Source organism: Myxocyprinus asiaticus, chromosome 27 (genome assembly GCF_019703515.2).
Source record: "Myxocyprinus asiaticus isolate MX2 ecotype Aquarium Trade chromosome 27, UBuf_Myxa_2, whole genome shotgun sequence".
In the NCBI taxonomy this organism is placed as follows: Eukaryota; Metazoa; Chordata; class Actinopteri; order Cypriniformes; family Catostomidae; genus Myxocyprinus; species Myxocyprinus asiaticus.
In genome coordinates, this window is record NC_059370.1 from 20267138 (window position 1) to 20285561 (window position 18424).

The 18424-nt window shown below is 42.6% G+C and overlaps 1 protein-coding gene across 1 annotated transcript in view; it reads left to right on the forward strand.

Moving 5' to 3' along the window:
- LOC127418371 (dystrophin-related protein 2-like) overlaps positions 1-18424 on the forward strand; it is a 234719-nt gene that overhangs the window by 164454 nt on the left and 51841 nt on the right. Inside the window, exons 11-15 of the mRNA XM_051658987.1 lie at positions 2056-2117; positions 2839-2913; positions 11007-11208; positions 12312-12397; positions 16470-16627. Of these exons, the coding sequence (XP_051514947.1) occupies positions 2056-2117; positions 2839-2913; positions 11007-11208; positions 12312-12397; positions 16470-16627 (583 nt within the window). The remainder of the gene's footprint in view (positions 1-2055; positions 2118-2838; positions 2914-11006; positions 11209-12311; positions 12398-16469; positions 16628-18424) is intronic.

Here is an 18424-nt window from a genome sequence, read left to right on the forward strand (position 1 = left end):
CAATAGTAAAGTCATTAAAACTATGGAATAACATAAATGGAACAATGGGAATTATGTTGTGACTAACAAAATCCGAAATAAATCAAAACTGTGTTCAATTTTAGCATCTTCAAAGTAGTCACCCTTTACCTAGAATTTGCAGACATGTACTCTTGATATTTTCTCAACCAACTTCTTGAGGTATCACCCTGGGATGCTTTTAAAACAGTACTGAAGGAGTTCCCATCTATGTTGGGCACTTATTGGCTGCTTTTCTTTATTATTTGGTTCAAGTCATCAATTTAAAAAACATTTTTATTTTTTTATTTTTATAAAATATTAGTTTTATAATGAAATAAATTAATATGGTGGCACAATTATATTTTTGTCTACAAAACTAATTTCAAACATTTAAACATACGCCTTCAGATCAAAAGATTTTTAAGATCATGAGAAACATTTCAGTCAAGTGTTTCAAAACTTTTGACCAGTAGTGTATATTTATGTTTTATATATTTTAATTTTATAATGATATATTAATATATATACATATAGAGTATATATGTCTTTATTCGCACTGTTTTTCAACTGTTTCCCTATGTAATTGCACCTGGTGGGCCGCGTTGCCTTTCAAGGTATTGTCTTTTGACCGTGTGTGAAAACAAATGTGTTCGATGCATACGGCTGCTTTGTGATGGGCCTTCTCTTTTAGGACAGTCAGTGCAGGCGCATGCGCCGACGATGCACACGGATGAGGACTATCCTCGAGAAAAATCTTGGCTACACTCTGACAGTCCCCGCAGAATGTGTTGATGACGAAATTTGTGTCACGCATAATGGGCGCAGAGTAATTTATTTGACATGAACCGTCTGAATTCAATCATTTATTAGAATGGATTGTTCTTTCCAATGCTACATACTGTATGAAAGAGAGATCAGTTAAAAGATTGAGTTTGATTATTGCATTGTAAAAAAAAAAAAAAAAAAAATATTCAAATTAAAAATGTAAATGAAATAACTGCATAAAGTTTTTGGCAAAGTAAATTCAATGGTGGTGGTTTTACAAATAATTTCAAGTCATCATTTTACATCTAGTCTGTTTTGTTAAATAATAAGTTGAAATGATTCGTAAAGCCATGTTGATTTTACTTAAAAATTTAAGGCAGCAATTAAACTTGTTTTTATGTTGAAATAGATTTTTTTACAGTGTGGGTCAACTAGCTCTGCTATAAAACTGCATAAAAACCAATGATGTAGCATTTTTAATGCTACTCGGCTACTTGTTTGAAAAAGTAGCTTGTTAACGGAAAAGCTACACTATTTTGAAAGCTGAAAGTAGTGATGGTTGGTATCGTTGCTATTTTTTAGTAAATTACTCTGCAACACTTCTTCCCACTATGTTTATTCTCACTAGCCCATGTGAGCTGTCCAAAGGGTAGAAATTATCAAACTGAAGCCATTCAATTTAAATGATGAGTGAGTGAACTGTTGGCAAACTTTCCGCTTCAGGTCCCCTCACTTATTTATTTGTTCCTATCATTTATATATCTAAGATCTTTATTTCATGGCTCTCCCCTCTGCTGCTTGTGCTGTTCAGTGCAGGCAGACTCTAGGACAGGTGGTTGTTGCAGTGTTTCATGCAGGAAAGTGTGCAGCACACATGTATCGGTTATGTTTTAAAGCTTTTACATGCCTGTTTGTCTGGTTAACAATCATGCTAGAGTATGTGCAGTATTCAAGCTTTTCTCTGAATTTCATGAACATAGGACAGCTCTTGTGCTTGAATAATGGAAACTCTGTTATCATTTACTCACCCTCATGTTGTTCCAAACTAGTATGACTTTCTCTTTTTCCACGGAGCACAAAAGGAGATGTTAAACAGAATGGTAAGAACTGACAGACTTAGTCACTATTCGACATGAGAACGACATGAGAGTGAGTAAATGATACAATTTTGGGGTGACCTATCCTTTTAATGTTTCTTTTCCTTCTGATTTCCCTCTTCTCTCTTTCTATTGTATTTCTGGCTTCCCTGCTTCTGTTCTTATTTCTTTCTCTTTCTCTCTCTGTTTATAGCCACCAGGCCCAAACAACCTGCTGGGACCATCCAAAGATGACCGAATTATACCAAGCTTTGGGTGAGGCAATTAAACACATTTAAGCTCTGGGCTTACAGTATATCTTCTCTGTGTCTTCTCACCAGGGAACTGTAGTGTGGACACACACAAGCTCACTAACACCAATTAGAGTATGGACACACACCGAGCTCTATTACTTTACCTGGACCTCTAATTACAACCCAATATATCATCCCACCCCAGAGATGTAGACAGCTCTCTCGTTAACCCAAGGGCAGCTAGGCCAACCAGATGATTGCTTTGCATGCTTCTAATTAATAATGATTAAAGGGCATTTGCTGTGTGACGCAGGTTGTCTAAACACTCGGCACACCATGACCATCAACCGCTCAACCTCACCAAAGTAACACATTGGGTCTCATTTAACAATCACGCACATTTTTGCATAAAACTCATGCATGATTCATCAATCAGAGATCATTACTCCAAGATCTTGCTACAAGCACTGTAAAAAGTGGTAACCTGCAATAGTTAACTTAAAGAGCTATTTCTACCTGATGTAACCCATAAAAAAATGTTTGTTGGTGAAGCCTAATGTGGGTTTATTCATATGTTAAAAAATATTTTTGTCTTAAAACAGTTAATTTAGATGTTACAAAAACACTTGTTTCCAGTGATTAGTGACTGAGACCCAGTGCTTCCTGTTTGCTGTGTTCTGGTCTCAGCTCTTCATTCACAAACAGTTTTTCCATTTTCCATCTCTCCTGCTATTTTCTCACAGCGGATCTGAACAACATCAAGTTCTCTGCATACCGAACGGCCATGAAGCTGCGGCATGTGCAGAAGGCTTTAAGATGTAAGTAAAGGAGAAGCCCCCCATGCTGGTTTGCCCTTTCTCTCTGCTTCTCTCTGAACACATCAGTCATTGATTATTCGTGGACGTGCTGGCCCTGCTGTGCACCTCTGATCTTAATTTTTCATTAGAGCCCAGTGGTTTTCATGCAGCTTAATTAAGCCTAATAATTGGTGGGAATGTGCCTCTTCAGGGGATGTAATCAAGAAGTACGAATGAGGAATTAAATGCAGTTCCTCAAGTGACACTTTTTGTGGATGTAGGTTTATCTGTCACTGCCCAGACAAAGGCTATGATCAGAATGCACACTGTGCACTGTATGCATTTTGTTTTCATGCATAGACTAGTCAGATGAAATACTGCATTTGCATACCATTTTCATTGTGATGGATGAACCAGATGTACTAGCAGACATTATTTTGATATCTCTTGACTAATTATGTGATCAGACTGCCAAAAAAGACATTTTGTACAAAAATTGATAATAAAATGCTAAATAACTTTATTTCCAAGATGATACCAGGATTCCAGTGTAAATTGTGGAATAATGCCTGTTGTTTCACTTACTTAAAAATAAAAATATTTAGCAGTATACAGAGTTTACTGTACAGTATTCAGTAAATAGTAAGCCAGTATTCCATTCTGAACATAGTTAAGAACTCTCTCTCACTGGCAGTTCTCATCTTCCTTTCAACCTCTCTGCCATCTGTATACACAATATGAATATGTCCCATATGGGTATAAGAAGGGTGGACAGGTGAATCCATGAAGAAATTATGAAATTGTTCAGGCTATATTAGCACAAGGTGAACCCCCTACTGAGTGCAGCATGTGCCTTTAAGCGTCTCTCAGAAAAACATATATCACTTGATCTTTCCCGCTATTTCTCTCTCTCTCTCTCTCTCTCTCTCTCTCTCTCTCAGTCCCCCTACCTACACTCAATTTAAATTTCAAAAGTACTCTCTTGGCATGATTGTTTTGCAATGCTTTATTGCCAAAGCATCAATGCACACACACACACACACACACACACACACACACACAGAAACAAAGAAAAGATGAAAAAACAAGGTGCCAGATGTGCTAATAAAATGTACAATACTATCAATATACGTTATGCAGTAAAATACAATAGAGTAAACTAAAATAGACCATTTACAAGATATTACAGTGATTGACATTAACACAGTTCAAGTACAGTAGGTTCAGTTCAAATATAAACCTCCCTCTCTATCCTTCTCTTTGCTCTCCTGGTTTGCTAGTTTATTTCATTAGCAGAATTAATAACCAGGCTGCTATAGTAACTGTGCTGTTCTGCAAGCCTGGCTGTGGTGATTGAGGATGGCTGTATAAAAAGAACATCTACAAAGGCCTGTTAGTGTCTCTGTCCTTTTAGTGACTGCCCACCTAACCCTGAAAGCACCGTAGCCACTCGGTTTCCATATTTCAGCTCATTATCTCATTATCCAATTAAGGATGACATCAGCATACAGCCTTAACCCTGTACTCTCACTGCTACACTAGAGATGGCCTGAGAAAATTATGTTAGAGCAGTCAAATCCAATTATTTCCCACTCCACACACATCATTTACACCTGAGAGAGCTTGAAAGAGTGGAAATGGGTGAATATGCATCTGGTCAGTGTGTGTGTGTGTGTGTGTGTGTGTGTGTGTGTGTGTGTGTGTGTGTGTGCGTAAGGTAGGGATATCAAAGTACAGTTCCCTATCTGTCGCTCACTCGACGTTGTGTTGATGTAGTGACACTAGGGGTCACTCTTGGGAGCCCCAAACACCTCTGCTTTTTTGAAAAAAGGCCAATGAGAATTGGCGAGTGGAATTTGCATGCCACTCCCCCAGACATACGGGTATAAAAGGAGCTGGTATGCAACCACTCATTCAGATTTTCTCTTCGGAGCCGAGCAGTTCTATTCATTGAAGCTTAATTCATCCGCGAAGTTCATTCATCTCATCTGCTGGATTCTACGGTGCATTTCAGTGGCTTCTCCCCCTCTGCACCCGTGGAGTGCAGAGAACGCCCTTGGGCGCTTCGGCAGAACAACAAAAAGAGTATATTCTAAAAGAGTATATTTTCTTTCTAAAAGAGCGGCACACACGGAACGTCTTTTTAAAGATGACTTTCCGTTTGTGTGTTGTTCCTGGTTGCGGTCGTTATCTCTCCGCTTCTGATGGCCACGATCGCTGTCTTAAGTGTCTTACGCTGCCCACGTAGAGACATCATTCGTGGATGGGACTTGTCCTCATTGCGAGAACATGACTATGGCAACGTTGCGGTCGTGGCTTGCATTCGTAAGAAAGCAAGCCACCCCAGCGGCTCCCAGCCTCGGTCCTTCTACCTACGGGTATGAGGCCGTCCCGGTTAGTACTGGGGGCGATTTGGGGACATCAATGGGACCACCTCCGACGGGTATCCCCCCACTGACCTCCCATTCCCCAGCACGCTCGCTTGCCCCGGTCGGGCGCTTGGACGAGATCGCCGGCTCGTCTCAGGTCGAGTTCGACCTCTTGTTCAGAGCCCATGAAGAAGACGAGTTATCGAGCGCAGCATCGAAGAGCGGGCTCGTCCAGTCAGACGCAGAGGCTTCAACTGGGCTTCCTCCTTTGGGAATGGTCGCCCAGTCCCAGGCCAATGCGGAAATGATGGACATGCTTTCCCGGGCGGCCGCGAGCATCGGGCTAGAGTGGAACCCTCCACTCTCCCTTGAACCCTCGCGGCTCGATGATTGGTTCCTGGGCTCGGGGCGCCGCCCACGGCCACGCCCCATTCCTTTCTTCCCGGAAGTGCACGAGGAGCTGACAAGATCATGGGAGGCACCTTTTACTGCCCAGTCCCGGTCTTTCAGCTCCCCGCTCTCACTACCCTCGATGGTGGAGTGGCCAGGGGGTATTCGGTGATCCCCAGGTGGATAAGGTGCTCGTGGTGCACTTGTGTCCAAAGAGCGCCGCCACTTGGCGCGGGCGCCCGAAGCTCCTGTCCAGGGCCTGTAGGTTTACGTCGTCCCTGACGGCTAAGGCCTACGGTGCCGCTGGACAAGCCACCTCTGCCTACGCCCTGCACGCCATGGCTCTCCTGCAAGTACACCAAGCCAAGGCGCTAAAAGAACTGCACGAGGGGAGTTCTGACCCAGGATTGATGCAGGAACTGTGCTCAGCGACCGACCTCACTCTCTGGGCGACGAAGGTCACGGCGCGGTCTCTCGGGCAGGCAATGTCCACCCTGGTGGTCCAGGAGCGCCACCTTTGGCTCAACTTGGCTGATATGCAAGAGGCTGGCAAGGCACGGTTCCTTGACAACCCCATCTCCCAGGTTGGCCTGTTCGGCGACACCGTCGAGGACTTTGCCCAGCGGTTCTTGGTGGTGAAGCAGCAGACAGAGGCCATACAACACATCCTGCCCCGGCGTGGCTCAAGACCCCGCACCCCGTCTGCTTGTCGCCAAGGGCGTCCTCCTGCAGCAACAACACTGGCTCCACCGCAGCCCACCCCCATGGCCTGGCCCCGGCTTGGAGCCCAATGCAGGAAGCAGACACCACCTGTCTCATGAACAAGAACCCATGGAAGGCTTCAAAGTGCCCCTGAGACGGGCGACCCAGGGGCGAGGAGACCCGCTTCTCTGGAGCTGGTGAGCAGACCACTCCATCCCCTGGTGGAGGGCGGGGAGGAGAATCTTTTGTTTTGTTTTCAGAGCCTGTCCCTCCAGCCGAGATGAAGAAAGGGTTCTACTTACTTCATCGTACCGAAGAAAGGTGGTGGGTTGTGACCAATCCTGGACCTGCGAGTACTGAACAGGGCTTTGCACAGACTCCCGTTCAAGATGCTAACGCAAAAACATCAAGCATCAAGACTGGTTTGTGGCAGTAGACCCGAAGGACGCGTACTTCCACGTCTTGGTCTTACCTCGACACAGACCCTTCCTGCGGTTTGCCTTCGAAGGCCAGGCGTACCAGTACAAGGTCCTCCCCTTCGGCCTGTCCTTGTTCCCTCGCATCTTCACGAAGGTCGCAGAGGCAGCCCTTGCACCGCTAAGGGAAGTGGGCATCCGCATCCTCAACTATCTCGACGACTGCGGTGGTAGACACGATCACTCAGGCTAGTGCGCCCTCTACGAGGCACCTGTATGCCTTGAAGTGCCGTTTGTTCACTAAGTGGTGTTCTTCCCGATGCGAAGACCCCCAGAGATGCGCAGTCGGATCGGTGCTTTCCTTCCTGCAAGAGAGGCTGGAGGGGAGGCTGTCCCCCTCCACCCTGAAGGTGTATGTAGCCGCTATTTTGGCTCATCACGATGCAGTAATGTTAAGTACTTGGGAAAGCACTACTTGATCATCAGGCTCCTGAGAGGCACTAGGAGGTTGAATCCCTCTAGGCCGCGGCTCGTCCCCTCATGGGACCTCTCTATAGTCCTTCAGGTTCTACAGGGAGCTCTCTTTGAGCCCTTGGAGTCAGCTGAGCTTAAGGCATTCTCTTTGAAGACTGCCCTCCTGACTGCGCTCACGTCCATCAAAAGGGTAGGGGACCTGCAGGCGTCCTCTGTTAGCGAATCGTGCCTGGAGTTTGGTCCAGGTTACTCTCACGTGATCCTGAGACCCCAACCGGGCTATGTGCCCAAGGTTCCCACGACCCCTTTTAGGGATCAGGTGGTGAACCTGCAAGCGCTGCCCCAGGAGGAGGCAGACCCAGCCTTGGCGTTGCTGTGTCCTGTGCAAGCTTTACGCATCTATTTGGATCGCACGCAGAGCCTTAGAAGCTCCGAGCAGCTCTTTGTCTGCTTTGGTGAACAGCGGAAAGGAAGCGCTTTCTCCAAACAGAGGACCGCCCACTGGGTCATTGACACCATTGCAATGGCATATTAGGCTCAGGACATTCCACCCCCTGCAGGGTTACAAGCCCACTCTACCAGGAGTGTGACGGCCTCCTAGGCCCTGGCCAGTAGCGCCTCTTTGGCAGACATCTGCAGAGCAGACATCTGGGCAACACCCAACACCTTTGCGAGGTTCTACAATCTCTGGGTTGAGCCGGTCTCGTCCCGTGTATTGGCAGGCACGAGCAGGAAAGTTCTGGGACAGCTGGTTGGGTGTACTGCTTGCGCATAGCGCCTTTCCCCTCCCTTGAGGTGAAGATGTGCGCTCTTGACTCACAGTCGTGTTCACAGACTGTGATCCCTGGATGACTTTCCTCCTTAGCCCTCTGGCACATGAGTTTGCGGAGAAACTCGCTGCCAGCCCAGTACGTGCACTAATGAGCCCCTGTACTGAGGTAGGTGCTCCACATGTGTTGGTTCCCCGAAGGGTACCCCATGTGATATCTTCCGCAAAATCGTTTCCCTGTTGGCAAACTGCATCTTCTTTGGGCTGAGGCCCCTCTGCCCCCGGTCGCCATGCTCTGTAGAAACTCCTCCCCCTTCGGGTAGGACCTACCATGGGACCTCTCCACAATATATACTTCCGACAAGACTCGGTAAGACCATGTGACGTATTCCACTCAAAATACCCCCCTTTTTGGGCGGGGTGTGGTCTCCGCGGTGTCTTCCCCTTGGGAGGAACACCCCCCAATGCAGACATTTATGGCTCCCAGTCGGTTAACAAATTCCACTCTTTTTGGGGAGAAAAGAGAGGGAAAGAGGCCTCGGCTGGACTAGCGTGCCCCTATCGTTGGGCAGTTGACTTGTTCCAGATGGACCGTTCGATGCTCATAAGAGCATTGGGGGAGGTTATGTGATGGCCTGGTGTGCTGGCTACGAGGCACACAGCGGTCTGCCCATCACACACCACCAGTCCAGATAGTTGTGGCGTTTTGTAAAGGGACCCCTAGTGTCACTACATCGACACAACGTTGAGTGAGTGACAGATAGGGAACGTCCTGGTTACTTTCGTAACCTCCGTTCCCTGATGGAGGGAACGAGACATTGTGTCCCTCTTGCCACAACGCTGAACTACCCGCTGAAATGGCCAGGACCTGGTCTCAGCTCCTCAGCACAAAACCTGAATGAGTGGTTGCATACCAGCTCCTTTTATACCCGGATGTCCGGGGGAGTGGCATGCAAATTCCACTCGCCAATTCTCGTTGGCCTTTTTTCAAAAAAGTAGAGGTGTTTGGGGCTCCCAAGAGTGACCCCTAGTGTCACTACATCGACACAACTTCTCGTTCCCTCCATCAGGGAACGGAGGTTACGAAAGTAGTCAATATTAAAATAATAATAATGATAAAAGAAACTAAATAAAGTTTGTCAAGACAAACTTTGATGTTGGCTTAACAAAGACTTCTTTTGTTTAAAAATTGGAAGTTTAAACTCCAGTGACCCGAGCGTGTGACTGCTGTATGCATTTTTCATTTCCCTTTATGATTTGTAACTAGTAGTGCCTAATAAACTTGCATACATTTTATCTTTTTACTGTCAAATAAATAAGTGATATCTAGTGCTGAATCATTTTACTAATTAAAAATTAACAAAGAATTCTGATTTAAAGTAATGGCCAGCATCATACAATCACTGCCAACCATGTTAAAATAAAATGTATCATTATAAATTCTGAATATATGTACTGTTTACCATTGTCCCATGTCTGCCAAGCATGTTGAGTGGTCCAAACATCATCTGCAGCCTGAAACTGAACTTTTAGTCAGATGTTAGGAGTGAATGCACTTGGCTGCATAGCAAAGCTATTGGATGCTCCCTATTTAGTGAATGTCTTGTGCTGCCTTTCTGCACTGGTCTCAGAACAGTCCGGAATGCACCTTATTTTCATACTAGCTCCATGTAAAGCCTCTGAAAGCAACATTTCTTCAGCTTTTGGATGAATTTATTGATTCTTAATGTGAAAATGCACAGTAAATATAGGATTTCTTAGGAAAAAAACAGCGCGATAGTTTTGCGATAAATCACTAAAATTTTCAAAATGGTATTTTGGATGAAACTAACATACAGGTTTCAATGTAAAAACTTAATTAGGTTTCTTACCTGATGTAGTTTTGTAGGCATTTCTCCCAAAGACAAGCTCTGCTGAGATTGGCACCATATTGTTTTGTCACATGACTTGGTGCATCAAAAGCTTAACCCTTTACTGAGAGCCTAGAGTGCCCTGAGCTAAGATCAGTTGGTTTATATGAAATTAAATTATGCGTAGCGAAGACAAAACACAGTAAGCATTTTCCAAATTGCAGTTTTGGCCCTCGAGGGGCACTGTGGGAAGGGGACGCCACTCAAACGGTCTATCCAAACGAAAGTAAGAAAATATTTTTTTCACAAAGGACACTTCCACAAGACTGCTAGGAAGGGTACATTCATACAGTAATACCATGCTGCTTTCAGAGTGCCCACATGAAGAGATCTGTCCTGCGAAGTGATTAAGGCATAGGGATGATCACTTTGGACTGGAATTCACCCAGTGTTCGCGCAGAAGGACACGGGGTCGCACGAGTTTAAAGGTTATACAGGCCTTACAGAAACAGTTGGAGACTGAAATCACAAACATTCTGTGACAGAGTCTTGGCCTGTTTGAATGTTCTGTCAATGTAAATTTATGTTTTGTTTTTTTTTGTTTTTTTGTTTTTTGGATTTTCAATTATCCGCTAGGGAAAACCATAAGTCCGATCAGTTAAAAACGTTTGGTGGATGTAGCTTGAAAGCTGTATGAGGAGTTACAATTGATATATTCGGTCTTGGTTTAGGAATTCTGGAAAAACCTTTAACCAAGTCTTTTGAATAACAGAATGTTGATTTTTTTTAAGCCAAAATAATAACAACACCAGTTATTATACACTATTGGCAGTGCAGAGTACTGACTCAATTCAGTGCGCTGTCTGACTGACAGGTGGCTGATGAATGCTCACTTGTGTATGTGTACACTCTGTGAGGAGCGCTTGCGGTAATGTGGCTTTGTGAGTGAATGCATTTCTTAGTGAAAATGCCTATCTTGGTGAGGTATAATGTAAATACAGTTGGTTTGGTCTTAAGTGAAAGTAAACAGGTGGGACAAATCAGATTTGTGTCAAAATATTAGACCTGTGAATTAAGTCAACAACAACAATGTTGACAAAAAAAAAACCATGACAACCTGTACATTGTGTGTCTGTGTGTCCAGTGGACCTTTTGAAGTTGAGCAGCGTAGTGGATGTCTTTCGAGAACAAGAACTGCAGCACTCTGAACATATGATGGATGTAGTGGAGGTCATCCACGCTCTCACCTCCCTGTACGAGAGACTAGAGGAGGAGAGGTCCGTCCTAATCAACATCCCCCTCTGCGTCGATATGTGTCTCAACTGGATGCTCAATGTTTATGACAGGTACTGACCATAACGCCAACCATAACCCCTTTTGCTTGTGAGCTGTGACCATATCATCCTACTCTCAAAGTTCTGCCACATCTGTTAACCCTGGCGAAAAAACAGCTTAAACCATTCCAAGCTGATTTGCTGGTTTCAAAGAGTTTTGGGGACTTTTTAGCTGGTCAGGCAGGGACACCCGCCGACCGACTAGTTAAACCAGCTGAAGAACTGTGTTAGGTGTTTCAGTATGAATGGATGACACATGCTGTCATTGAATAGTCTAAGATTAAAAGACTTTACAAAGGCTCTGTTTTAAAGGTTCCAGAGTAAATTAAATTACATCATGACTAAGGCGCTTGGAAATCACACCGGCAGGCTGGCAGTCAGATCACAAGAGGAGTTAAAAGCCCCACTGCTTGACTTCAAATATCGCCTTCTGTGCCAAGGTTTTGATTGAGGACATCAAACACTATTCTTGACAAAAGTTAAAAAATCGAATGGATTTATTTGTGTCTTTGTTTATTATTATCCATCAGAAATGTGTCTCAAATGTCTAGCAGGCTCTTAACTACCTGCTACTAATGACTGGAAATCAGAGCACTCACCCTGCGAATAATTGGTAGTAATTGCTTTTTTGTTTTGCAACAAACACTGGATGTGAATAAGAATGAGCAGCATGCATAAGAATGATAATGACAAGCTCTCAGTCAAACAGAAAAGCCAAAAAAGTTAGAAAATGTTCCCTTTAGTAGCAATACAGACAGGGGATTTCTTGTTATGTAAAGCAAAAATGCGGTTTGGCTGTGTTAGATTGGGTTTCAGCAATATATTTGGATCTGTACAGGTGTGCAGCAATCTTTAAGATTGACTGGTGCAATCTCAGTGGAGCTCCAATGCTTTTTCCAAAGTTTTTTTATTTTTTTTATTTTTTTTACATAGTATGTATCTGGAGCAATGGAAAAGGACAGACAGACAGATAGATAGATAGATAGATAGATAGATAGATAGATAGATAGATTGATTTAATAGTGCATGTGTCTGTGAATTTTAGTGAATTTTGCATGTGTGTGTATGCATTCCTCTTACACTTCGAAGTGTGTTTTCTCTGTTCCTCTCTCCAGTGGTCGTAACGGTAAGATGCGGGTGCTCTCGTTTAAGACGAGCCTGGTGATTCTATGCAATGCAGACATCCAGGAAAAGTATAAATGTGAGTAAAGCTAATTATAGTTTCTACAAATTAACCCTAATCCTATCCCTAAAACACACACACACACACACAGTATATAAGTATACATAGGTTTTACTATACTTGTGGGGACATTTGGTCCCCACTATGTAGGCCAAACCTGATCTCCATACACACTTCTTTTCTCCTTTTTGGAAGCTTTGATCCAATAACACTAAAGCAGAAACAAAAGGATGTTTCACTGCACAAACTTGCAACCAGGAATAGTCTCATGGGCTTTTCTTTTTGATTTTCTGTAATGTCCTAAAATTTAATCTGTGGCCTAAAATTTCATCTGCAGTTGAGAGGTTGGGAGAGAGTGGATTAGGGGGCAAATTATCAGGGCGGTCACAAGCAGGACAAGCAGTAAATAAGAGCCAAGTGCAGTGTGTTGCAGAGGTCATCATAGAAGAAAAAATATATATATATTTTTAATTTGTGGATTTTTCCCCCTTTTTCACCCAATTTGGAATGCCCAATTCCCAATGCAGTATTAAGTCCTCATGGTCGCATAGTGACTCGCCTCAATCCGGGTGGCGGAGGACGAATCCCAGCTACCTCCGTCTGAGACCATCAACCCACGCATCTTATAATGTGGCTTGTTGATGGCTTAACGCCATCCACCACGGAATCCATGCTCAACTAACCACGCGCCCCACCGAGAGCGAACCACATTATAGCGACCAGGAGGAGGTTACCCCCTGTGACTCTACCCTCCCTAGCAACCAGGCCAATTTGGTTGCTTAGGAGACCTGGCTGGAGTCACTCAGCATACCCTGGAATTCGAACTAGCAAACTAGCAAACTCCAGGGGTGGTAGTCAGCGTCTTTTACCACTGAAAATCTATTTAATTTCCATCAGAAATGTACATATCTTGATATAATTACTGTGACATTTTTGGCAGCAATGACAGGCAGACGATGATGTGAAGAACCCAAGTACAGTGTTTATTTACATGAAGAGTGAATTCCAAAAAAAAAAAGTGACTACAAAACATAAACATGACATAACTTGACTTGACTTGACTTGACATAACATAACATAACATAACATAACATGACTTGACTTGACTTGACATAACATAACATAACATAACATAACATAACATAACATGACTTGACTTGACTTGACTTGACTTGACTTGACTTGACTTGACTTGACTTGACTTGACTTCCAATACAACGTTACATAAACAATACCTGACAAGAGACAATGGCAAACATGAGGGTATAAATACATGGACAAGGGTAACAAGACAACCAATGAACAGAAGAACTATAAATAAGATAACAAGACTAATAAACTTAAACCAATGACAAACTAGAACTGATAATGAATTAACAAGACATTAAACCAATGAAAACAAGAAACATGAACATGGAGGGAAACAGGACAATCACATGACTTGACATGGAAACAGGGAATCACATGACATGGCACAACTTTTCAAAATAAAAGACATTAACACAAAACATGAGCAAAAACACATCTAGACATGACAATTACTCATACCATGATGTATTATTTCAAACTGCCAACCCTTACCAGGAACAAATAGGGGGCTTATTGACTATGTTACGCATGATGCTTGTTTATGTGTGGGTGTGAAAGTGTGCCAACCAATATAGATGGACACAGGGTGCCCCTTGTTGTATTTTTACTAGCACTGCAGATAACATTCTTGTGTTTAGCTATGGCTAGATTCATGACACACACTAAGCTACTCTAGCGACTCTAATGGTAATGTTAAGAATAATGTTAGCCTTTTGTCCATAGTCGTGCCCACCCACATTCTGTTCTCTATCTCTCAGAATAATATTGCACACAAAACTGGAAAGCACTTGCTCGATATAATAAGCGCCATTGGCTGGTTGTCTTTTTGGTTGGTGTTAAGGAAGGGTACAAAGTCCCCCTGGAAACAAAGTTGTGAGCAGTGTTGGGTAACATTACTTTTAAAAGTAACTTGTTAGAATATTGCGTTGCTCCTTAAAAAAGTAACTTAATTAATTAAAAAGAAATTATTTATGGAAAGTATAGTGTTACCTTACTTTTGCGTTACTTTTGCGTTACTTTTTTATCACAGACACTTTCTCTTCTGCTATGCTATGCATTCCATACAAATAAGCCATGCATTGCATACAAGAGACATTACAGGTCATGCTAGCTACTGTACAACACTCTTATCAAAACAACATACTAAACAAACAGATAATTAGAAAGGAGGTCTTCACATCATATTTATAATAAAGAATCAATAACATGAATAGGCATTATTTGTTTTTCCATCAACATGGCAGCCATTATGAATAATGAAGAATAACCACTGTCTAACCTAAAGCAGCAAAGTCCAACACTTGAACCTGCATCATATACAGTATGTCATCATGTGCTGTGCCCATCGACAATACCAGAGTCAACTTGAGATGTTCTTCAGAAGTCAGGATAAAATTCAGTGTGGAATGCCAGTCTAACGTGTTCAAGAAATAATTCTGATGAATAAATGAATATTTTTCACTTAAGTCATCTCAGTGCATGCTTGTTTTGAGTTGATCCATGGTGAGTACAGACGGCACAACTTCAAAGGTGCATTTTGATACAACTTGAATAGAATCGTTTTTAATGCTACCAAAATGTCATAAAAACGGTTTGTTTCATGAATCAAACTACTTTTTTATTATAAAACAAAAATATAGAATCTCTTTAGAAATTAAGACAATTTCTCTGCGTACACAATCTATGTAGAATGTTACTTGGAGCCACTGACCCAGAGTCTTTTCTCATCCTATTCTCCCAGTTAAGGGGAGCTGTAACACGGAGTAGTTTGGCTGCACAAGTCAGTGAATTGAGTGAGTATTTCACCCTGTGTATCATGACGTGGCCAGTGGAAGACTAGTCTTATAATCCCTCTGCCTAAACGCGTTTACTGATATTTTTAATGCAGTGTGTATTAACACATGAATAAACCGCGTTTCACTCAACCGAATGTTGACCTTATATTACTCTAAAACACGAAATGCATATGCACGTAAGTGAGTTGATTGACAGGCGATGTTTGTATCTAAAAGGTGATTGTCTCTTTTTACCTGCAAGGCGGGACTTCCTTTCTACATCCATTGACTGTTGGGTGCTTGAGCTTCTTGGTTGGGCGTTCCAATTTCTCCTGTTTATTTAAATAGAAGTGACTCATCTCTCTCTGCTAAATGGTCTCTCGCCTCACTCTATAGAACAACAATACCAATCACGCACTATGTCTCCTCCCCAAAGTTTGCACACTTTTACTCCTGATTTCTCGCAATACAGGGACAGTAGAGGTGTACAAAAGCAAAGCGTTAATTTATTTAAAAGTAACTCAGATATTATGGTCTAAAATAAAAATATATTGTGTTACTTTACTCGTTACTCGAAAAAGTTATCTGATTATGTAACACGTGTTACTTTTATCACGTTACCCCCAACACTGGTTGTGAGCACAAGTTACTATAAAATAAAATCTTGGGAAGATATACAGATTTTAGTTTGAGGAACTTAGTTGCAAATTAACTAGAAATCCACAAGTAGAACTGTATATTTTTGCTTTGTTTTCTTAGTTATGTCTATTGAAATAGTCCACACTTATTTTCTATACTATATTATACAGAGTCTCTACACATTTTCTGCACATTTTGATCAAATTGGTCTCAGATAACCCCGCCCTAAACAGCACTTAAAAACAATACAAACACTGTTTGATCGCTTTACATGTCAGTCAGACAGTTCTGACTTATTGTCTAAGTGGGCAGTTCTTGGCCAGAATAAGCTGCAGTATGTCCCTTTGATCTGGCTATGTGAGACTCAAGTCACTTGTACATGCAAATCCCTCCAGACTCCAACTCAACACGTGAAGGTGCGATCCATCTAGCCTCACACACAGCTATGACATGTCCATGACCTGAAGATTGCACTTGTTTCACACTCTCGGTTTTCCCACCTCTAGATTTTTGCACACTGACACTAACTGTGCCTTTCCCCTAATGCCTCTTTTCTCAAGCACAGTTCTTCTGCGTGTGTATTGCAGATCTTTTCCGACAGGTGTGCGGTCCAGGTGGACTGACAGATCAGAAACATCTCAGTTTGCTGCTGCACGAAGCCATTCAGATCCCTCGACAGCTGGGGGAGGTGGCCGCATTCGGAGGGAGCAACGTCGAGCCCAGCATCCGCAGCTGCTTTCGGATGGTAAGGCTGATTCAGCAAAGCACATGCTCTCTCTTTCTATCTCTCTGTCTCTTTTTCTCTGATATGCTGTCTGTTCTGATGATGTTAGGGTCTCCCTTTACGCACACTTTCTCACTTTCCTTCTTTATTGCCTGTAACATTTCTTTTACTCTGTCTGCCTCTCTCTCTTAGCTGGGCTGTGCCTCTTCTGGCTTTTGGGCTGCAGCAGGAAAGACTATTATTTATTCTGTGACTTTATTCCACTGGGTTTTAGCAAATCTTTGGCCAGAAATATTGGGTCTGTTCCAAATCTTAGTGAGCTGCCTCGCTGTCTACTGTTATTTATCGATACTTTTCAGTATTGAATGGATTATAAATACATTTAAAATCGAAATTTCATCCGCCATCTTGGATTATTTTTCTGCCGAGCTCATCATGGTGCATTCTGGGATTGCCTTCCTGGGGAAGGATACATACGATGCTACCTTAGAATTTGGCCAAAACGAGATATCTTAGAGGCAGCATAATTAAGATACCTAGCTTTTGGAACAGCCTTAGCGTCAGGAGCACACCTATGATGTCTTAAAATGCTGCCTACAGAGGATGCTCACTAGGTTTTGGAACAGACCAATACTCTACGCAAGTATGCAGCCTTAACTAAATTGCTAACTAACCAAATTCTCTTCAAACTATTGCTCTGCAATGACAGTAATTTAAAAAAAAGAAGTCTTGAGGAAGATATTTTACTCTAAGACTATTTTTTAGGTATTTCAAAATGCAATGCAGAATGAATTTGAGATCACATAGCTAGAAGGGTTCACCATTACATACTCGCCTTAAGCCTCATTCACTCTGACCGATTAAATAGCTGGAGGAAGCAGTCTCGTTTTGTTGATTGCTACTAAGCATTTCTTGATTGCTAGTAGGCTAGTAGGCATTTCCAATCAATTGTTGTATCCAGCTCTATCAGGTGATGTATGATTGGTAGTGGCAGCATCACACCACTGCTCATTAGCATAAAGTTGAGCTCGCCAATGGTCACTTATGTTGCTGAAAACTCTCATTGAAAATGAGTAACTTGCATTCACTTTGTTGCTGCAAATCACTGTTGGTGATGATGCACCATTTCACTCCAAAATATGCAAGGAGAAAGAAGAATTCCCATCTCTCATTATACTTTTGAGGCTTCTGAAAATGCTACTGCAGCTCTCTGCATTGTAACCTCCTGGCATTTAATTCTACTGACGTACTAATTATAAAATTGGTGTAGGGTACAGGTTCTTGTAGAATGGCCTTAAACCTTTATTTTTGGGTTTGCCAGTCCTTAATTAAATCCTGTTTCATTCAGTAGTATGTGTGCGATTTCAGGCACACATAATTCAAATCCATTTATTTTCACATTTGTTCCATATCTGGCTTTTTATGGCTGGAAAGATTGCCACTGTAGTGCCAGTCAGTACCTCCTAATTATGCAATTTATTACTGGCTATATCGTTCACATCAAAGCCATAGAATAATGCAGCTCTGCTGGGTTGTGCAATTATGATGCTTGAGCATGTGTGTACATGAAAAGACTGGTGATTTGGCTTTGATGTGGACTGTTTGTAATATTCTCTTTTGGTATTTCAGTGATATTTGTGGTCCATTCAACTCCACACTGCAGATTTTAGTCTCAGACCCAGACTACAAACACTGTTGAAGACATACACACACACACAGCTGAGAGAGTCAGGAGATGGCACACTCCAAGGGGCCATGCTAGAGATACTTGTGTTAATTATGAAACTTTGCCCAAGCTGCAGAAAGCGCTCCAGGGAA